Raw genomic sequence first — 23,094 nt, forward strand, 5'->3', positions numbered from 1 at the left:
TTACCAGTGAGCTAGTCACTTAAATATAGCATAATTTTCAGGTCTTTGTACAATATGGTTATACTGCCATTTTAAATGTAACAGGCCACCTTCTGGCATTCATATATATGCAGTCAGAAAAAGATCACAGGGTTCAATTCTTGTATATCCCAGTCCTGGTTCCCCCTAAATCTTTTGAGTTCACATATCTGGAAGGCTTACAGCATCAAGTTCAGTGACATTATGGAGTAGGAGGGTTAGGGTCCTGGGTCCAAAGTCCACATATTTTAGTATGTCCTCCTCTGAATCCCTACACACAAGTCCCCTTGCTTGAATTCCTAGAACGAACAATTTGTGGAGGCAGTGCAGAAACTCCAATGCTGGTCAGAGTGCTGGTGCCAAGTACCATTTTGATTGTATCATTTTGTACCCTTGACTCAGGAATAGCAAAAAGCACCAGAACATGACCCATCATATTTAATTTATCATTTCTATCACAGCATAAAAGCTAAACAGCTAGTACTACTTCATTCTATGTCAGTTAGGGAGCTGGAGAGCTGTTTGGCAAGATACTCTGCTACTTGAATGCTCCTTACATATTGCTTAACTTGGTTTCGAATGCAAGAGGTTAGTCCTGCACCCACTGACGTCAATGGAAGTTTTGCCATTGATTAGTGTGGCAGCAAGATCAGGCTCAAAATCAGGTGTGGCCTATGAGATTGGCACTATTAATAATCTTCTGCTATTTTACATTAAAACCCAATACTCATTTTTAGCACAAGAGTACTTTTTAAAATAAAAACATGTACTAATTCTCTTTTAAAACCCCCTGAGAACTGTTTTTCTTATTTTTAAATATATAAAAGAAAAAACATTTAATAAAGCAAATTGGGCTTCAGGAAGTGCAATTATACTGGAGACCTGTTATTTAGGGTGATTGAAACTGGCCTTGTACCTTTTAATGCACCTGAGGTGTTTGGGTACCTGGTTATAACGACACTTTGTATCATGCACTATTAGAATATTCTCAGTCAGAATCAATCAGCTTGACTTTTGTACCTTTACTTCTGCTGATGCTTAAACAGAACTTGCTAGCTGCATGCTGTGCAAGAAAGTCCAGATGATTTGAATACAAGGACTGCTGGAGATCTCCTCAAGAAAAAATGAGCTTTGCAACTAGTGTCAGCATGGGAATGCAGAATCCATGAGCTGTGCAGTTCCAGTTTATAGCATCACAAGATTTTATCTAACTCAGCCACAGCAAAACAAAAATGATTTATTTTGATGTTCTAGCTACATGGGGACACACAGAAGATTTTCTGCTTGGCTTCAGAGAGATTAACCTTTAGTGACACTGCTATAGTTTGCTTGGTTTGTTTCAGGGCATGTATCTCCCTTTGTAGATGAATCATCATCATCATTGGTGAGAAAAAATCAAAGATCTTACCAGACTTAGTTATGTCAAGAATCCAAACTTGTGATACAAAGGGTTTTAAACAAGTGATTTAAAGGTTTTGTGGTTATAAAAGGCTGGCTGATACAACTTGATAGGGAAGATGAAATATATACATTTAAGTTGAATAGGTATACGGTACATATTGGCCATACAATTTTTGTTTATATTATTATTTTTCTTAACTTAATAATTTGTTGCTACTCAGCGAGGCAACAAAAGCAAAAGGGATGTGGGGCTGGGAATTTCAGTATAAATACAGTCTAAATATTTAAAATGCCTAATTTATTTATTTTAAATTTGTTTACAATGTTGCTATCCAAAAGGTCTGGGAATATGCGCAAAATATTAATAAAAAATTCATGCAACATGCAAATGGGACTGATGTTCAAAAACCTCAGTCTCCCAACTCAGACTCTCACACCACACCATCCTGTTCACTTAACCCTTCCCTTCCCAGAAAAATAGCTTGGGATAATAGAGAAAGTTTGAAATTCTGCTGACCTAACTTTAACATTCAAAAACCATGAAAATTGTTCAGCAATATAATAAATGTGGTTTTTAATTTTTGTTGGAAGAAACAGCACTAGATATTTGCATTTAAGTCTACTGCAACGAACAGGAAGTGGAAGACCCTATAACGTCTATAGCAGGGGTCAGCAACCTTTCAGAAGTGGTGTGCTGAGTCTACATTTATTCACTCTAATTTAAGGTTTTGCAAGCCAGTAATAGGTTTTAACGTTTTTAGAAGGTCTCTTTCTAGAAGTCTATAATATATAACTAAACTATTATTGCATGTAAAGTAAATAAGGTTTTTAAAATGTTTAAGAAGCTTAATTTTAAATTAAATTAAAATGCAGAGCTCCCCGGACCGGAGGCCAGGACCTGGGCAGTGCGAGTGCCACTGAAAATCAGCTCGCATGCCGCCTTTGGCACATGTGCCATAGGCTGCCTACCCCAGGTCTATAGAAATACACTGGTAATAATAGTAGCAATACAATTAAATAATTTGGATATCGAAAAATGCTTCTGGAATGTTATTTAAAGAAAGTTATATTTGCCCTTTGATGGGAATACAGTTCTTGTCTTATGTTACTTATATCTCTACTATTTTCAACAACAAATTGTTGTTATGATTACAAAAGCAAATACAAATGGTAACCTATTTCTACATGTATCTTCTCACTACATGTCATCCAAGTCATTATCTGCTCACTTTACTAACACAAACAAATTTTCATTACTGTCAGCACTACAGAACCCATAGAGGTGTTAAAGAGTAAACTATGTCTTATACGGCCTCATGCACCATCCACAGTTGCCATCTAAATTTTGATGCCAGACTCTATTGCTGATGAAGATATATGAAGCAGAAGGAACACAGCTTCATTTCCAGCTGGTAGGCTGGATTTGCAGCACTAGCAGCTTTATGAATCCTGTGTTTGGGACAAACTGATTCTTTTAAGGCCTAAATTCTGTATTCTACTTAGGAAAGGAAGGCAAAATGAATACAATAGAACATCAGAGTTACAAACAGCTCGGGAACGGAGGTTGTTCGTAACTCTGAACAAAACATTATGGTTATTCTTCAAAAGTTTACAACTGAACATTGACTTAATACAGCTTTGAAACTTTACTATGAAGAAGAAAAATGCTGCTTTCCCTTTATTTTTTTAGTAGTTTACATTTAACACAGTACTGTACTGGATTTGCTTTTTTTTTTTTTTTGTCGGTCTCTGCTGCTTCTTGATTGCATACTTCCGGTTCCAAATGAGGTGTGAGGTTGACTGGTCAGTTCATAACTCTGGTGTTCATAACTCTGAGGTTCTACTGTAAATATGCACAAAAGAGTTTATGAACAGTGTCTTGTGGATGGTAAGGGTCCCGCAGAGATCAATGGCAAAACTATTATTCATAGATTTTAAGGCCAAAAAGGACCTTTATGATCATCTAATCTGATCTGCCTAACACAGGCCATAGAATTTCAAGCAGCAATTCCTGTATCAAGCCCATAACTTCACAGGGAACTACTGCATATGTTTTGGGAAGATGTGCTATCTTGATTTGAAGAGTTAAAGTGATGAAGACTCCACCACATCCTTGATAAATAAAATGTTCAGTGGTTAATTACCTTACTGATTTAGGGTATGTCTACACTACGAAATTAGTTCGAATTTATAGAAGCCGGTTTTATTGAAATCGGTTGTATACAGCCGATTGTGTATGTCCACACAATAAAATGCTCTAGGTGCTCTAGTCGGCAGACCGCGTCCACAGTACGAGGCTAGCGTCGACTTCCGGAGCATTGCACTATGGGTAGCTATCCCACAGCTATCCCACAGTTCCCGCAGTCTCCACCGCCCCTTGGAATTCTGGGTTGAGATCCCAATGCCCGGATGATGCAAAACAGTGTCGCGGGCGGTTCTGGGTACATGTCGTCAGGCCCCTCCCTCCCCCGTCACAGCAACGGCAGACAATAGATTCGCGCCTTTTTATCTGGGTTACCTGGGTTACCTGTGCAGACAACATGGAGCCCGCTCAGCACAGCTGAGCTCACCGTCACCATATATCCTCTTGGTGCCGGCAGACGTGGGACTGCATTGCTACACAGCAGCAGCTGCTAACTGCCTTTTGGCGGTAGACGGTGCAGTAGACTGGTAGCCTTCATCGGCGATCTGGGTGCTGGCAGCCGTGGGGCTTGCCTTTTGGCAGTAAATGGTGTATTATGACTGTTAGCCGGCCTATTACAAGTCGGGTCATCGCACATTAGCAGAGTCTTCCCTGAGCAGCAGCTCGTGCAATAGGCCTGAAGACCATCGTCATACACCGCCCCGTATTTGCTGCCAAGCACCCAGAAAGATGCCGAGGGCTATCAGTCACGCTGCACCGTCGTCTTAAGATGTAAAAAATAGATTTTCTCTGTATTCATTTGCTTCCCCCTCCCTCCGTCAAATCAACGGCCTGCTAAACCCAGGGTTTTCAGTTTAATCTTTGGGGGGGACCAGTCTGTGACAGTTGTTTGTGTCTCTCCCTGATGCACAGCCACCGTTCTTTATTTTAATTCCCTGTGCCTGTACGCCATGTCGTCACTCGGCCCCCCTCCCTCCTTCCCCTAGGCCGTCAGATACTACGTTTGCGCCACAGCTCGAGCCGCGAAGCGGTTCACGCCTTTTCTTTGAATTCTGGGTTGAGATCCCAATGCCCGGATGATGCAAAACAGTGTCGCGGGCGGTTCTGGGTACATGTCGTCAGGCCCCTCCCTCCCCCGTCACAGCAACGGCAGACAATAGATTCGCGCCTTTTTACCTGGGTTACCTGGGTTACCTGTGCAGACAACATGGAGCCCGCTCAGCACAGCTGAGCTCACCGTCACCATATGTCCTCTGGGTGCCGGCAGACGTGGGACTGCATTGCTACACAGCAGCAGCTGCTAACTGCCTTTTGGCAGTAGACGGTGTAGCATGAGTGATAGCCGTGGGGCTGGCAGCCGTAGGGCTGCATTGCACCAGCCCCTTCCAGGCGATGGTATATTATGACTGGTACCCGTCGTCGTCGTACTGGAGTGGCTGTCAATCATGGCCACCTGGGCAGACATGCTACTGTCTCGATGATGACGGTTACCAGTCATAATGTACTATTTTCTGCCAATTGCCCAATATTGTCTGCTAAGCACCCAGAAGAGGCCGAGGGCGATGCTGGGTGCTGGCGGACGTGGGGCTGGCAGACATGGGGCTGCATTGCTACACAGCAGCAGCCCCTTGCCTTTTGGCAGATGATGGTATATTATGATTGGTACCCATCATCATCATACTGGTATGGCTGTCACTCATGCTGCAGCGTCGGCTGCCACCTTAAGATGTAAAAAATAGATTTATTCTGTGTTCATTTGCTTCCCCTTCCTCCGTGAAATCAACGGCCTGCTAAGCCCAGGGTTTCCAGTTTAATCTTTGGGGGGACCATTCTGTGTGACAGTTGTTTGTGTTTCTCCCTGTTCCTGTACCTGTACGCCATGTCGTCACTTGGCCCTCCCTCCCTCCCTCCCTCCCGCCCTCCTTCTCCTGGTCCATCAGATACTACTTTCGCGCCTTTTTTCTGACCAGGCGCCATAGCTAGCACTGGGATCATGGAGCCCGCTCAGATCACCGCGGCAATTATGAGCACTATGAACACCACGCGCATTGTCCTGGAGTATATGCAGAGCCAGAACATGCCAAGGCGAAACCCGGACCAGGCGAGGAGGCGATTGCAGCACGGCGACGAGAGTGATGAGGAAATTGACATGGCCATAGACCTCTCACAAGGCACAGGCCCCAGCAATGTGGAAATCATGGTGTCACTGGGGCAGGTTGATACCGTGGAACGCCGATTCTGGGCCCGGGAAACAAGCACAGACTGGTGGGATCGCATCGTGCTGCAGGTATGGGACGATTCCCAGTGGCTGCGAAACTTTCGCATGCGTAAGGCCACTTTCATGGAACTTTGTGACTTGCTTTCCCCTGCCCTGAAGCGCCAGAATACCAAGATGAGAGCAGCCCTCACAGTTGAGAAGCGAGTGGCGATAGCCCTGTGGAAGCTTGCAACGCCAGACAGCTACCGGTCAGTCGGGAATCAATTTGGAGTGGGCAAATCTACGGTGGGGGCTGCTGTGATCCAATTTGCCAGGGCAATGAAAGACCTGGTGATAGCAAGGGTAGTGACTCTGGGCAACGTGCAGTCAATAGTGGATGGCTTTGCTGAAATGGGATTCCCAAACTGTGGCGGGGCCATAGACGGAACCCATATCCCTATCTTGTCACCGGAGCACCAAGCCACCGACTACGTAAACCGCAAGGGGTACTTTTCAATGCTGCTGCAAGCCCTGGTGGATCACAAGGGACGTTTCACCAACATCAACGTGGGATGGCCGGGAAAGGTACATGATGCTCGCGTCTTCAGGAACTCTGCTCTGTTTCGAAAGCTGGAGGAAGGGACTTTCTTCCCGGACCAGAAAGTGACCATTGGGGATGTTGAAATGCCTATCGTGATCCTTGGGGACCCAGCCTACCCCTTAATGCCATGGCTCATGAAGCCGTACACAGGCAGCCTGGACAGGAGTCAGGACCTGTTCAACTACAGGCTGAGCAAGTGCCGAATGGTGGTGGAATGTGCATTTGGACGTTTAAAAGCGCGCTGGCGCAGCTTACTGACTCGCTCAGACCTCAGCGAAAAGAATATCCCTATTGTTATTGCTGCTTGCTGTGCGCTCCACAATATCTGTGAGAGTAAGGGGGAGACCTTTATGGCGGGGTGGGAGGTTGAGGCAACTCGCCTGGCCGCTGATTACGCGCAGCCAGACACCAGGGCGGTTAGAGGAGCACAGCAGGGCGCGGTGCGCATCAGAGAAGCTTTGAAAACGAGTTTTGTGACTGGCCAGGCTACTGTGTGAAACTTCTGTTTGTTTCTCCTTGATGAACCCTCCAACCCCCCCCCCCCGACCCGGTTCACTCTACTTCCCTGTAAACCAACCACCCCACCCCACCCTCCCCTCCCCCTTGCAGAGGCAATAAAGACATTGTTTTTTCACATTCATGCATTCTTTATTAGTTCCTTACAGAGGTAGGGGGATAATTGCCAAGGTAGCCTGGGATGGGTGGGGGAGGAGGGATGGAAAAGGACACACTGCATTTTAAAACTTTAACTCTTATTGAAGGCCAGCCTTCTGATGCTTTGGCGATCATCTGGGGTGGAGTGACTGGGTGGACGGAGGCCCCCCCACCGTGTTCTTGGGCGTCTGGGTGAGGAGGCTATGGAACTTGGGGAGGAGGGCTGTTGGTTACACAGGGGCTGTAGCGGCGGTCTCTGCTCCTGCTGCCTTTCCTGCAACTCAACCATACGCTCGAGCATATCACTTTGATGCTCCAGCAGACGGAGCATTGCCTCTTGCCGTCTGTCTGCAAGCTGACGCCACCTATCGTCTTCAGCCCGCCACTTGCTCTGTTCTTCCCGCGATTCAGCCCGCCACCTCTCCTCTCGTTCATATTGGGCTTTTCTCATCTCCGTCATTGACTGCCTCCACGCATTCTGCTGTGCTCTATCAGCCTGGGCGGACATCTGCAGCTCCGTGAACATCTCGTCCCTCGTCTTACGTTTTCTCTTTCTAATGTTCACGAGCCTCTGCGAAGGAGAAACATTTGCAGCTGGTGGAGGAGAAGGGAGAGGTGGTTAAAAAGGACACATTTTAGGGAACAATGGGTACACTCTTTCATTACAAGGTCGCATATTTCGGCTTGCAGGCAGCCATCGTAGGCCACAGTGTTTTGGCTTTTTTAACCTTCTTAACATGCGGGAAAGGTTGCAAACAGCAGCGCATTTCCCATATCAAGGATGAATTGGGTTGTCCATTTAAAATGGGGTTTCAATGTAAAAGGAGGGGGCTGCGGTTTCCCGGTTAACATGCGGCACAAACACAAGTAAACCACCCCCCCACACACACACACACACGATTCTCTGGGATGATCACTTCACCCCTCCCCCCCACCGCGTGGTTAACAGCGGGGAACATTTCTGGTCAGAAGAGCAGGAACGGGCGCCTCTGAATGTCCCCCTTAATAAAATCACCCCATTTCAACCAGGAGAGCTTTCTGGAGATGTCCCTGGAGGATTTCCGCCCCATCCCCATACACGTTAACAGACTTGCTTGCTTTTTTTTTGTAATGTTTACAAATATTTACAAAGTTACACTCACCAGAGGTCTCCTGTGTGCCCTGAGGGTCTTGGGTGAGTTCGGGGGTTACTGGTTCCAGGTCCAGGGTCACAAACATATCCTGGCTGTTGGGGAAACCGGTTTCTCCGCTTCCTTGCTGCTGTGAGCTACCTACAGTACCTCCATCGTCATCTTCCTCGTTCCCCGAACCGTCTTCCCTGTGTGTTTCTCCAGTGAGAGAGTCATAGCACACGGTTGGGGTAGTGGTGGCTGCACCCCCTAGGATCGCATGCAGCTCCGCGTAGTAGCGGCAAGTTTGCGGCTCTGCCCCGGACCTTCCGTTTGCTTCTCTGGCTTTGTGGTAGGCTTGCCTTAGCTCCTTAATTTTCACGCGGCACTGCTGTGTGTCCCTGTTATGGCCTCGGTCCTTCATGGCCTTGGAGATCTTTTCTAATACTTTTCCATTTCTTTTACTGCTACGGAGTTCAGCTATCACTGCTTCATCTCCCCATATGGCGAGCAGATCTCGTACCTCCCGTTCGGTCCATGCTGGAGCTCTTTTGCGATCCTGGGAGGACTCCATGACGGTTACCTGTGCTGATGAGCTCTGCGTGGTCACCTGTGCTCTCCACGCTGGGCAAACAGGAAATGAAATTCAAACCTTCGCGGGTCTTTTCCTGTCTACCTGGTCAGTGCATCTGAGTTGAGAGCGCTGTCCAGAGCGGTCACAATGAAGCACTGTGGGATAGCTCCCGGAGGCCAATAACATCGAATTCCGTCCACACTACCCCAATTCCGACCCGCAAAGGCCGGTTTTATCGCTAATCCCCTCGTCGGAGGTGGTGTAAAGAAACCGGTTTAAAGGGCCCTTTAATTCGAAAGAAAGGGCCTCGTTGTGTGGACGTGTCCAGGCTTAATTCGGTTTAACGCTGCTAAAGTCGACCTAAACCCGTAGTGTAGACCAGGCCTTAGATAAGAATATGGTTTTTCCCTAAATGCATACTCACCTTCATATGGAAACCAAAAAACCAATATGTTCCTAATCATCAACTCTGAGGCATATATCTTCAGAAAGTGGAACATCTACAGAGCACACCACACAACACCAAACCACGAGATAACATTTGTGCTTTGAATAAAATCCCTGATCCTGAAAATACTAACACATGTGAATAATCCCATTGAAATCAGTGGGACTATTTAAATGCATAAAGTTACTCTCACATTTAAGTATTTGCAGAATTGGGACCTACATCCCCGGGGCGGCGAGTTATATACACTCGTGGTGCCCTGGCTCCAGCAATATTCAGGGCCAGGGGGCCCTGCTCCACCAATGTTTGGGGCCAGGTCTCTCCCACAGCCCCGTCTGCCACCCCCATGTGCTTCCCTCGAGTGTCCCCCAGCTCACACTTGCTGCCCCCGCTCAGGAGCCTGCAGGCTCCCGGCATCAACTGCTGCTGCAGGGTCCTAGTGCGCCCCATCCACTAATGGCAGGGCAGGCTGCCCTTACCCTGCCCTTCCGCCCTAGCCCTGAGCCTCTCCAATGTCCCAAACCCCATAACCCCATCCAGAGCCCTCATCCCCCCACACCCTAATCCTCTACCCCAGCACTGAGCCCCCTCCTGCATCATGAAACCCTCATCCTCAGCCCCACAGCCCTCATCCAACCCTCTGCCCTAGCCCTGAGCCCCCTCCCACCCCCCAAACCCCTCATCCTCAGCCCCACATCCCTCACCTCCGCACTCCCTCCCAGAGCCTGCACCCCCTCCCTCTGCATCCCCTCCCAGAGCCTGCACCTCTCACCTCCTCCTGCACCCCCACCCCTTGCCCCATCCCAGAGCCTACACCCAAACTCCATCCCAGAGCCTGCACCCCCACCCCCTGGCCCAGCCCCGAGCCTGCACCCAGCACCCAAACTCCATCCCAGAGCCTGCACCCCAGACCCCCTCCCCCACCCAAACTCCATCCCAGAACCTGCATCCCTCCTGCACCCTAATCCCCAGCTCAGGGCCTGCAGCCCAGACTTCCTCCCCCCACCCAAACTCCCTCCCAGAGCCTTAGGCAGGTGGGGGGGAGGTGTTTGGGGGGGACGGGTTCTGGGCACCACCAAAATTTCTACAAACCTGCCACCCATGTACATCCCCATGCTTGGCTGAGCTATGTAACGATACATTCGGAAATTTTCCTTTACAGGGACATCAGTTAGCATCAGTTATTAGAACTTTGGTTCTATTTAGACTTAAATATAATTGAAATATGCAATTATAAAGGAATGTCTAATACATCTCCACAGAGAACTGAATGTGCTGATTAAGTTTATATGCAACTACTCACTCATGCTGAAAAATCAAACATTACAAAACACTTCTTTTGACTTGTAAAGTGAGCAAATAGTTATGAAAGTCATTGACCAGGAATAAATACAGAAAACCCAGGTGTCACTGTGATAGAGATGCTCCTCTAAACATAGCTAACATTTAGCATGAAAAGAATGAACTGGTTAATAGTTTGCGATTGTGGGAAGTTTTCGTTTTTCACATAGCCTTTCGTAAAGACAATTTCATACAAATTTGCCTTTAAGTTCAATACAGAGTGAGGTCACAAATTCACAATACCCTCGTGGTACTGAAAGCAATTTTACAGCTCAACTCCAAGCTGGCTATTAACTTTAAAGGCGTTGAACCAAAAAAGACTAACCTTTAGTCCTTCCAGTTCACTCTCCAGCTGTTTAGAGTACTGCTCACTTCGCTCACGCAATTTCCTGTCCTTGGATGCCTCAGCAGCTGCAGCTTCAGCATGGACTTCCAGCTACAAAAAAGGGTAACAAATTCTTATTTTTCAAAACAAAGTTATATTTTTTGGTGTAAGAGTTGAATTTTAAAGACTAGAGTGAAAAATTCAAATCCCTAAAGAGAAATTGGATTTTGTATGTGAAGTAACAATCAAATGAATAAAGAGTTAAAGATGTACAGACTACGACTTGAATATATTTTTAAAAAGCAGTGAAGTAAGCATGAATTATTTGTATGAAAATCCTCCACATATAATTACCACCTTAAAGACTCTACAAACTCCTTTTCACTACTTACTTCTTTTTTGAGTCTTTCTGTTCTCCGTAACTCTTGCCTTAAGATTTCCACCTTTTGCATCACCACGTCCATCTCTTCCTCTTTATCTCTGACCTGGCGGGTAAGTTTCTGTTTTTGAGAGTGCAAGTCTGTCAGCCGCCCATTCATCTCTGAGAACTCCTGCATGGCCAGTTTCCGCTGGCTGTGTGCATCTTTTAACTCTTTGGTTTGGGATTTTAATCTCTCACTAGACTCCATCAGTTCCTATAGTTTAAAAAAAAAAGTTATAAACCTATAAAGCATTAGGGCCAAATTCTGCCTTTAGATGTGTGCATGAGGGTTTCACTTAAGTGAATGGGAGCCACATATATGCATCCAAAGATAGAAAACTGGTAACAATATATGACACAGACCAGGTGCTTGCAGTGAGAATTCTTTGTAAAGGTAGTGGGACAGATTATGATCAGCTGAAGTCAGTGGAATTGCTTCAATCTATATCAACTCTAAATTTGGCCATTATGTAGATCTAAAGCAAAGGCTTTCAATACTTTTAAGCTCTAATCAAATACATGATCTCTGCCTTATGTTTCCAGTACCACTTAACCGCAATAGGAAAAAAGTTGCATCATTAATTTATTTTAGCTGTCAAATAAAAAATGCAGTGTTAAGTGAATGAAAACAAACCCTTTGGAAGTCAACCTCCTCCACACACCCATTATAACTCCCATAAACTTAGGGTTGGAAGGATTCAATTATTATCACTACACATCAATAAATGATGATTTCGCTGTACACACACAAATCTACAAAAATATTTCCATTTATAATAATAAAAATTTACAGATAGGCCAAGTAAGAAAAATGCTGCTTGAGAACTTATTAGAGTTTGATTTAAGAATATTTACTTTGTATAGTTTGACATGTGATGTTGCAAGTTATGTTTTAATGGTTACAAAGCGTTAACTTTTTTGAATCTCACCATCTACTGTTGCTAAATAATTATTGCGTGACTACCCTCCTTGCATATATGTGAAAATTTAAATCTATAAAAATCTAAAAAATATGCTCAAAATAAACATTGATATTATTGGTTGAAATTATAAAATAAAAAAATCAAATGCTGCCAAGTCTACATATACTACACCACCGTATTGAATGCTGCAGCAAGTAGCACCAACACAAGAGAATTATGCCTGTAAAGGAACATGGGCATATAGGGAAGTCTATCTTCTGAGGATAACTCTCCAGGATAACAACAGCTTGACAGAGTTCAGAGTAAACTCTAAGGATAATATACCTCAGCTACTGTGGTAAGATTGAGTCTCCACAACAGTTGGCTAGATGTCATGAAACAATCAAAATGAACCAGTGGAGAAGAAGTGAGGAAAAGAGAGCCTGAGTATGCATGCAACAGGAATTATAGGAAAAAAATAATTTGCAATTTTGCTGGCTACACAAAGTCAAGAGCATTTTCCAAATTTTCTAGTATGTTAAAGGAACCTTAATGCCCAGTATTGTCATGAGGACGGAGAGATGGTCTCGCTGGAAGATATGAAGACACACTGAGGGCTTTGTAGGTCAAAACCAACATCTTTAACTTCGCTTGGTAAATTAGCACCCAAAGCAGAATCCAGGGCACTAATTTTCATGTTTTCATATTCTGCATGACATCCCTTTTCCAAGTTGATTTCAAAAGTATAGCCCCATGTAGAGTTCATTGTGAAAAGCATGTATTTATTGTAGCAAGATCTGCATACAAGAGAGAGGATTGCAACCGCCCGAGCAAATATAGAAAAATAAGGGGACGAGGAGAAGAAATGGCAATGGTGAAAAATATTGATGTTTTTCCTTCCAAATTATTTCTTAAATCCTCAGATGTGCAGATTTTCCTTCTCTCTCCCCTGGATATCACAAAGCTAATGTTTCTTGAATATCTGGAGCAACATTTCCCACAATGCTTATCAGACTTCAGATTAAATCCTTACTCTGTAGTCGTTCATCTATGCTTTGCCTACTAGCCATTTTAATTATCACCTTAATCTGAGGCCAAGAAAGACTTTCTGTGCAGCCAGCGTAGAGATCACTTCATGGATCTGTTTAAGGTCTGGAATCAATCTGCTAGGACCACCCATATGACAGTATACATAATGCTTTAAGAAATCTCTGTGTCAAAAAAAGAAGTCAGAATGCAGAAGATGAGTGATACATTTGTATCACCTTCTAATTAATTTTACTCTGCAAATGAGATGTTAAGACAACTCTCATTTTAAGAGAAATATAATAAAAGTAAAACTGGCTTTATTGTCTAGAAAGGTATCTGACAAAGCACTTGTACCTTATTAAGATCCTCTCTCTCTTGCTTCAGTGCTCTAATTTGTTTCTCAAAAGCCTTGATTTGTCTAGAAGCATCATCTAATTCTCGTCGTGCAGAACTGGCCTCCTCCAGTTGCTGTTCCAGCTGACCGGAATCTAAAAAGAAAAGGTAATGCTAAATATGTTAAGAGGAAATCATGCTTACTATCCATTAGCATAGAGTTTGGATGACCTAAACTGTTTTCATTTGCCTTCCCTTAATCTCAAACTAGGGTTGGTGTTTCGGGGTCTTTTTAAAAATCTATGGTTTTGATTGCCATGTTTGTTTTTAATGTGATGGAACAGATGCAGTTACATCATGTTATAGTGTGACATGCCAAATGACATACATTGTCATTTTATTATGTGATATAATACGGCAAATAATACCTCATTTCATAATTTAATACAGTATGACATGTGTCTTTAGCTATTGTACACGGGGATGCAGTATATTACCTGACACATTTCAAATGACACTATATCCTGATGTTTTTTTCTTTCCCCCTCAAGCAAAAAGCAGCAGCAAAAAAATGCTGGGTTACTCAAGAGCTGGCAAGCCTTCTTCTGTTGATGATATTCAAATTATTTTCAGATGGTTTTATTTCTAGAGTTAACAGCATTTGTGTTTATGTGACCTGCTTTGTTTATTATTACTGTAACTACAGGAAGGCACATATTTCTGAGGATGGTTTATTATAAACTGTTACTCACTTAGAAAACAAAAGTAATTTTCAAAGCATATCCAAATTATGTCAAATATAAGTATACCCAAAAGATACAACTTCAAAAGCAGAATTGCAGAAAGTATAGAGAAGTTTGTGAGGGAAAGGAAAATGCATCATAAATTAATTCCTGTTCTTTGCTACCTCTTTTCTTAAAAGTGCGTATTTGGATATATATCACACAACTGTGGGTTAAATCCTGGCCCTATGAAATCAATGTGAGTTTTGCTATTGACATCAATGGGGCCAGGATATCACTCCATATGCTTGTATCTACATAGTACAAACACATACACACTTTTAATAAAAACCTGAAGACCTTACTTTTACTACATTTTCAGAAATGCGACCATAACAGCCTGGCTCTTAGAGCAACCAAATACAAATACACATACATACACACAATTTTTAAGAGCTGCAAGTTTTGGAGCACAAGGATTTTATAGGCAGATGAATAACTATTAACTTTTATCCCTATAAACACTTTATACTGTTTTAATTTGTTGACTCTTATTTTAAAACTTTAAAAGAATGTGCTTAAACTACAGATAGAGCTCAATGCCAGAAAATATTAACTGCCTGTCTCATGTATTCTACTCTGAAGTCACCAGGAGAAGAAAGTTTATCTGCAGCTGTACTGAGCCAAGATAAATTTCTCTTCTATGCGTGAACCACTTTGTTCCATAGCTCTATTTTCTTTCTTCTTTGGCAATATGAAGGATTCCTCAAAGTCTTCTTCTATGTGACTTAGAGAACCAAAAAAAAAAAAAAAAAAACCAAACCCCAAACCAAACAACTTTAACCTCAAAAATTGAAAGCATATGTTTGGTTGTCATTTCCTGGAAGACTGAATAGACAAAAATGTCATGATTTACGAAGGTCTCATTGGGGACAGCTCTGAATCTGACAAATTTCTAAATTAATTTTCACTATCTTCAACAGGTACTCACTATTAGACTAGTCAAGAAAGCAGGTAAAAGACTTGAACCAAAAACTGGTAGCTACATTTTAATGATAAACAACAACTCTTCATCCAGATGCAGATATCTATGGATATAAAGCAGCTATTCACAGATATGCAGGGCTCTAATTGTAGGCTTAATTCATTAGTCACAGGGATGGGCCCAAACCGCAAAGCGTGAATCTGAACTTTCTTAAAATTCAGAGGACCTAGGCTTTGTGTTTAGAGATAAGGGCCAACTGGAATGTTGGCTCTTGCTTCTGGTCTGAACTCCCCCAAAGTTTGGAAGTGTTCAGATACAAGTATTTAGTTTGGGCCCATCTCTTCTCAATAGCCAAGTTTTATAATCTATGCCGTAAAAAGCATATGAAAACACCTACAATGCAACATTCCTGTCCCATCACAAACATTTATTGGATGGGATCAGATTAGTCAGAACATAAGGAGCAGCCCAGATCATTCTATACTTCAACAGTTGGACCAGACAAGGCATTCAAGTATACATTGTGGGAAAAAAACATGCCTTGGCGGGGAACAGATTAGGTAACCGTATAGCTCTTTTTTCTCTCTTATTTCTGTAATCGTACTCTATTCACAATCAGTTAGACCAGCAGTTCTTAACCAGGGACTGGGGCACCCTGGGGGGCTGTAAACAGGTTTCAGGGGTCCGCCAAAATAAATCAGAGACCAGGGCGGGTGTTAGACTCGCTGGGGCCCAGAGCAGAAAGCTGAAGCCCAAGCCCCGCCACCAAGTGCTGAAGTTGAAGCCCAAGCAACTTAGCTTTGCAACTGCCCTGCTTGCTACCCCGTAACGCCAGCCCTGGCTTTTAATCTACTGGATATGCAGAAAAACAGTTGTTGTGGCACAGGTGGGTCGTGGAATTTTTAGAGCATGGATTGGTGGGGAGGGAGGCTCAGAAAGAAAAAGATTGAGAATCCCCTAAATTAGACAGCTACATTGCCTCTCTTTTTGTTAATACCTTTAAGTTTTTGCGTGAGCAGTTTAAAAATGATCATTGCCAACCAGAGAGAGGAGCACATAATGTATGTACAAGTAAATACACACATGGATACGTAAGTGATGTGCATAATGAAACTGAAAACTATTAATGGATAAGTAGAGTACTGAAAGAAAAATCTCCACATGGTTAACTGCCAATTCCCTTCGTTTAAACCTGCCCAGTGAGATTAATCGTGCTGACTAAATGACAGTGGAGGATCACCTTTACACTGGGGTGAGCCTCCCTGGGCCAGTTAAACCACCTTCAGGTACAAATAATGCCCATGGTGTAGTGCATCACACCTGAAAATCTGCCCAAATGCTAGATAACTGTATGTCTAAAGCACTGGCTTATTTGAATTTATAAGCTATTCATACTGTAGCAGACTGTGGGCAGGGCCGGCTTTAGGAAGTGCGGGGCCCAATTCAAACATTTTTGATGAGGCCCTGGCAGGGATGACTAAAAAAAAAAAAAAAAAAAGCGTTTCATTTCTTCCATGTATTATTTACTTTCCATAACTATATAAATAATAAAATTATATATTATGTACATTGCGTCATATAAGCTTTTGATCGGTTATTAATGAGCTCCGTTTCACATGTGTGGGTCCCCGCCACTCCCTGGGGGTGTGCTAGGGTGACCAGATGTCCCGATTTTATAGTGACAGTCCTGATTTTTGGGTCTTTTTCTTATATAGGATCCTATTACCCCCCACCCCTGTCCCGATTTTTCACACTTGTTGTCTGGTCACCCTAGTGGTGTGCACATTTGTGGGTCCCAGCTGCTCCCTACCCTCCTCATTGAAGCAGGTGTGCAGGGTTACTGCCCTGGGAACTGCAGGGCACCAGTGGACATGGGGCTGGCTGGAGGCAGGGCAAGGGGTGCGCGGCTGGCTGGAGACAGGGGTGTGTGGGGCGGGCTGGCTGGCTTCAGGCAGGGTCGCAGGGGTGTGTGGCAGGGGTTGACAGGGCTGGAGACAGAGGAGTGCGGGACTGGCTGGCTTCAGGCAGGGGGGTGCGGCAGGGGTTTGCTGGAGACTGGGCAGGGGGTGCGGGGCTGGCTGCAGCCAGGGCAGGGCTGGGGCGGGTAGGGCAGGGAGTGCAGGGCTAATATGGGCAGGGGTGAGTGTGGAGCTGGCTGGCTTCGGGCAGGGCCGCAGGGAGGTGCGGCAGGGGTTGGCTGGAGACAGTGAAGAGGGTGCAGCAGGGGTTGGCTGTGGGAAGGGGGTGCGGCAGGGGCTGGCTGTGAGCAGGGGGTGCAGGGCTGGCTGCGGGCAGGGGGGCGGGGCTGATGCAGGCAGGACAGAGGGTGCAGGGCTGGTGCAGACAGGGGGCTCGGGGCTGGAGGCAGGGCAGGGGGTGCAGCAGGGGCTGGCTGCGGGCAGGTGGTGCGGGGCTGGCTGGAGATAGGGGCTGGCTGTGGGCAGGGCAGGGGGTGCGGGGCTGGTGCGGACAGGGGGTGCAGCAGAGGCAGCTGGAGCCCCAGCCCTTTAAATAGCTCCCAAGCCCCCGCTATCCCAGGGCTCTGGGGGCTATTTAAAGGGCCCGGGGCTCCCCTGCTTCTACTGCCCCAGCCCTTTAAATAGCTGCGGGAGCCCTGGGGAAGTGGCGGGGCTCCGGCAGCTATTTAAAGGACCGGGGCAGCAGAGGCAGCTGGAGCCCCGGACTTTTTAAATAGCTCCCAGAGCCCCGCAGCCCTACCCCAGGGCTCCAGCAGTGGGGCTCTGGTGGCAATTTAAAGGGCCTGGGGCTCCAGCCCCTGCTGGGCACTCCAGGCCCTTTAAATTGCCCCCTTGGGAAGCCGGGCCACGCCGGTACGCTGTACCGGGGCTTGGGCGCGGGGACCTCTTAGGCGCGGGGCCTGATTCAGGGAAATTGGTTGAATTGGCCTAAAACCGGCCCTGACTGTGGGTTATAGATAAGGCTGCGAGTCTTTCACAGAGGTCATGGAAGTCATAGATTCCGTGACTTTCCAGGGCCTCCATGATTTCTGCAACAGCCAGTGCGGCTGACCCCAGTGACTTTTTGTTTATTGCCCATGATCTGTCCATGACTTTTACTAAAAATGCCCATGACTAAATCGTAGCCTTAGTTATAGAGAACATGGCCCCTTCCCAGGGTCTGGTGGCAAAGTCCAAACAAGCAAACCGAGACACATACACACAGACAGATAGACAGGAAATAAACCTCAACCAATGTGTCTCCTCCAGGCATCCCTACTGGTGTTTCAGATTTTTCCAGGAGAACTGACAGTTTCAGTCAAACTAATGAAGTCCAGTGCAGTGTTCAAATGAAAAGAAAAACAGCTTCTCCCCAGAGTTTTTTCCTCTGAGACACCATGGGCTTCTGACTCTCCTCAGAGGAGTATGTGTGCTATAGTCAAACTAACAGTCTCCTTTTCCTAGGATACATTCTGGTAGGTTGAGAGAAAGAGGAGCCTTGCCCCACACACTTTCTATGGCTAAAGTCTCCAGCCCGAAACAGAGTTAGCACTAGGAGTGCAGAAATTCCCCCCAACTTAATTCAAAGCATTGATTACCTGAATACTAGCAAGTGGATTCATGTAACAAAAATCCATGTCTCACTAATTTTGGGAATTTCAATCTTGAGTTGAAAAAAAGTTTCCAATAATGCCTTTGCAATTTAAAATACAGAGATATTTGGTATTTTCATATTGTATTACGTGTTCACAAATCTTCGAGAACTCACAGGTCCAAGATTCTGTTTATTAGCTCTAAAAATTTAGATTGATGAATAAAGGAAATGTTGCAATTAGGGCTGTCAAGGGATTAAAAAAATTAATCGTGATTAATCACACTGTTAAACAAAAATAAAATACCATTTATTTAAACAGTTTGGGATGTTTTCTACATTTTCAAATATATTGATTTCAATTACAACACAGAATATAAAGTGTATACTGCTCACTTCATATTTATTTTTATTACAAATATTTGCACTGTAAAAAATAAAAGTAGTAGTATTTTTCAATTCACCTTATATAAAAGTACTGTAGTGCAATCTCTTTATCATGAGAGTTGAACTTACAAATGTAGAATTATGTACAAAAAATAACTGCATTCAAAAATAAAACAATGTAAAACTTTAGAGCCTACAAGTCCACTCAGTTCTACTTCTTGTTCAGCCAAACAAGTTTGTTTACATTTGCAGGAGATAATGTTGCCCACTTCTTGTTTGCAATGTCACCTAAAAGTGAGAACAGGCACTGTTATAACTGGGGTAACAAGATATTTACATGCCTGATGTGCTAAAGGGTAGGTCTACACTTACCTCCGGGTCCGGTGTTCTGGGATCGATCCTGGAAATGCTCGCCGTCGACGCCGGTACTCCAGCTCGGCGAGAAGAGTACACGGCATCGACGGGGGAGCCTGCCTGCCGCATCTGGACCCATGGTAAGTTCGAACTAAGGTACTTCGAATTCAGCTACGTTATTAACGTAGCTGAATTTGCGTACCTTAGTTCGAAATGGGGGGTTAGTGTGGACCAGGCCAAAGATTCATATGTCCCTTCATGCTTCAACCACCATTCCATGCTGATGATGGATTCTACTCAATAACAATCTAAAGTAGTGTGGACCGATGCATGTTCATTTTTATTATCTGAGTCAGATGCCATCAACAGAAGGTGGTTCGGGTTCCATAGTTTCCAAACAGAAGCATAGCTCTTTTAAGACTTGTGAAAGCATGCTCCACACCTCGTCCCTTTCAGATTTTGGAAGGCACTTCAGATATTTAAAACTTGGGTCAAGTGCTGTAACTATCTTTAGAAATCTCACATTGGTGCCTTCTTTGTGTTTTGTCAAATCTGCAGTGAAAGTGTTCTTAAAACGAACAACATGTGCTGGGTCATCATCCGAGACTGCTACGACATGAAATATATGGCAGAATGTGGGTAAAACAGAGAGACATATAATTTCCCCGCAAGTAGTTCAGTCACAAATTTAATTAACACATTACTTTTTTAACGAGCGTCATCAGCATGGAAGTATGTCCTCTGGAATGGCAGAATTATTTCCCATAAATGTGAACAAACCTGTTTATCTGAGTGATTCACTGAACAAGAAGTAGGACTGAGTGGACTTGTAGGCGCTACAGTTTTACCTTGTTTTGTTTTTGAGTGCAGTTATGTAACAATAAAAATCTACATTTGTAAGTTGCATTTTCACGATAAAAAGATTACACTACAGTACTTGTATGAGGTGTATTGAAAAATACTATTTCTTTTATCACTTTTACAGTGCAGATATTTGTAATAATAAATAATAATATAAAGTGAGCATTGTACACTTTGTATTATGTTATAATTGAAATCAATATATTTGAAAATGTAGAAAAACATCCAAAAATATTTAATATATTTAAATTGGTATTCTGTCTTTTAACAGTGTGATTTAAAACTGCGATTAATTGTGATTTTTTTTAATCGTGATGAATTTTTTGCGTTAATTGCGTGAGTTAACGACAATAAATCGACAGCTCTAGTTGCAATTCTGCTGTTTACCAGCCAGCAGAAAAACTGACAATATTAAAATTCCAGCAGCTGCTTTGCTGCTACCACTCTGCAGCTGCAACTAATGCACCCACCCAATACTTGTATGCAGTGTTGTTGTAGCCATGTCAGTCCCAGGATATTAGAGAGACAAGGTGGGTAAGGTAGTATCTTTTATTGGAGCTCTGTGTAGCTCGAATGCTTATTTCTCTCAGTCTCAGAAGTCGGTACAATAAAAGACAGTATCTGCCCACCTTGCCACCCACTGCTTCATGTATATCTTTATGATAGGTTTTAGCTTTGTTAGATAGGAAGTATTGTGAGGCGATAGCAGCTAAGTAACTTAATTTCACAGACCATCAGAGGAGTGGATTTCACATTTAAATCTATTAAATCAATGATTCCATTTATGCTACAGATCTGGTAAATTAAAAGGATGCCGTCATCTACTTTTTATACTAACTGTGTTGCCAGTGAATTATTTATATCCCTGACTAAAAAGCATGCCAAAGAAATATATTACCCTACTGATTTAGAGCCATAACATTCCTTCTTGTGGAAAAACCCATAGACAAGCTAGTTACTTGAAAAATTCAGCAATAATGTGAGGGTTTAGTGTCATAGATGTAAAGGTTATGGAGAACCAGGGGCTATCCTCTGCAGGCTACTAAAGGAGCACAGAGTTCTGCCAGGAACCCTGCAGAGGCCTAAAAACTCTCACATTTGAGGAGGGAAGTGATGGTAAGGGGAGAACAGAACGAATGCCAGTGGACCACCTCAGACTAGTCAACAGCTCTCAGTCTCTCCTGTCCTTTATATAAATATTCACTGGAGTAGGGAAGGGTCTCTCCCCTCCCAGGTAAATGCCCTCAGCACCAGGTTAATCCCAGAATAGCCTAGAGCCTCTCTCAATCTCTCCTGTTGAAGTTGTTTTATGGTGTATAACTATATAAATATTCACTGGGTCAATGGGCGAGAGAATAAGAATGACTCTATAGCTTGGTGATTAGGACACTCACCTGGGAGGTAGAAGATGTGGAATCAAATCTCTCCTCTTAATCTGGCAGCCACATCTCCTGCCTTCCAAGTGAGTGCCTTAGGGTATGTCTACATTGCAAAAAATCCCCACAGCATAGAGTCTCAGAGTTTGGGTCACCTGATTTAGGCTCATAATACAGTGCTAAAATGGCGGTGTAGACATTCCTGCTCAGGCTGGAGCTGGGCTTTAAAACCTAGTGAGGGTGGTGGGTTTCAGCACCCAGCCTTCAGCCAGAGCAGGAATGCCTACACCACCATTTTTAGCCCTATGGCACAAACCCCATGAGCCTGAGTCAATTGACCTGGACTCTGAGACTCGCTGCCATGGTTTCCCCCCCCTCCCCCAGTTTACACGTATCCTTGATCACCAGGCTAAAGCGTCGTTCTTACTCCCTTTGGCCCAATGAATATTTAAGTACTGTATTATATAAAGTGGAACAGCTTCAACAGGAGAGATTGAGAGAGGCTAATCCTAGAACATCTTATATTCTGGTGGTTAGGATACACATTGGGGGTGGAGTGGGGGGAGATGGAGAACTGAATTTAAGTTCCTTCTCCTATGGGGGTTCAAAACTGAGTCTCTCACATCCCCAGCAAGTGCCCCAACCACTGGGCTAAAGGTTATAAGAGGAAACACTCACCCACCCAAAGAAAAGGTGACCAGACTTTTCTAGTTCACTTCCAAAAATGTTCTGAATTTTTCAGTAAACTTCTTATTTGTTCTGATTTTTCGGTTTGCTGGATGAACTGAAAAAATCAATGATTCACCCCTTGCTCTAGTCAACATTAATGTATGCATTAAAATATAATATTACCCAACTACAATGTCAAGAGAAGGTACCATGCAGAAAAATTCTTTCCTGACCATGATCTCCATAACTTGCATGGCCCAAACTATACAAAGTTCTCATATAAAGGTGTCTGTAGAGGAAAGGGAGATGACGCCATTGAGGAGCTGAGGGATGCAATGTCCAGCTCTGACAAGCTGCTGCGCTAAAAAGAGAGCATAGCCACAGTAGCACAAGTGGCAGGAGGGCCTAGCTGGCCCGTGTACGTACCTAGCCTCTCTGACTTGGGGAGGCTAGGCCCTTGTGCCACTTGTGCTGCCACACCTACACTCTATTCTCAGTGCACCAGCTCGCTGAGAGCTAGTGTGGGTATGTCTCCTTGAGCTGGGAATCACACCCCCAGCTTGAAGTCTAGACACACTCATAGGTACAACCCTCCTCCGTCCAGCAGCTTTTGGGACATTTGAGAGATATTCTGTTCATTTCACCCTCAACGGCTAGTTTTACAGGTGGCTGTTTGGCCCATAATTCTTGTGCAT

The 23,094-nt window shown here is 44.3% G+C and overlaps 1 protein-coding gene across 7 annotated transcripts in view; it reads right to left on the reverse strand.

Annotated features, from left to right (window-relative positions):
- The window catches only part of CDC42BPA (CDC42 binding protein kinase alpha), a 339,222-nt gene that overhangs the window by 98,628 nt on the left and 217,500 nt on the right, over positions 1 to 23,094 (reverse strand). For all 7 annotated transcript variants that reach the window (XM_054023831.1, XM_054023829.1, XM_054023836.1 and 4 more), the window contains exons 12-14: positions 13,518 to 13,651; positions 11,204 to 11,446; positions 10,812 to 10,922 (exon numbers count right to left, since the gene is read on the reverse strand). In XM_054023831.1, the coding sequence (XP_053879806.1) occupies positions 10,812 to 10,922; positions 11,204 to 11,446; positions 13,518 to 13,651 (488 nt within the window). The remainder of the gene's footprint in view (positions 1 to 10,811; positions 10,923 to 11,203; positions 11,447 to 13,517; positions 13,652 to 23,094) is intronic.

Source organism: Malaclemys terrapin, chromosome 3, assembly GCF_027887155.1.
Source record: "Malaclemys terrapin pileata isolate rMalTer1 chromosome 3, rMalTer1.hap1, whole genome shotgun sequence".
Classification (NCBI taxonomy): Eukaryota; Metazoa; Chordata; order Testudines; family Emydidae; genus Malaclemys; species Malaclemys terrapin.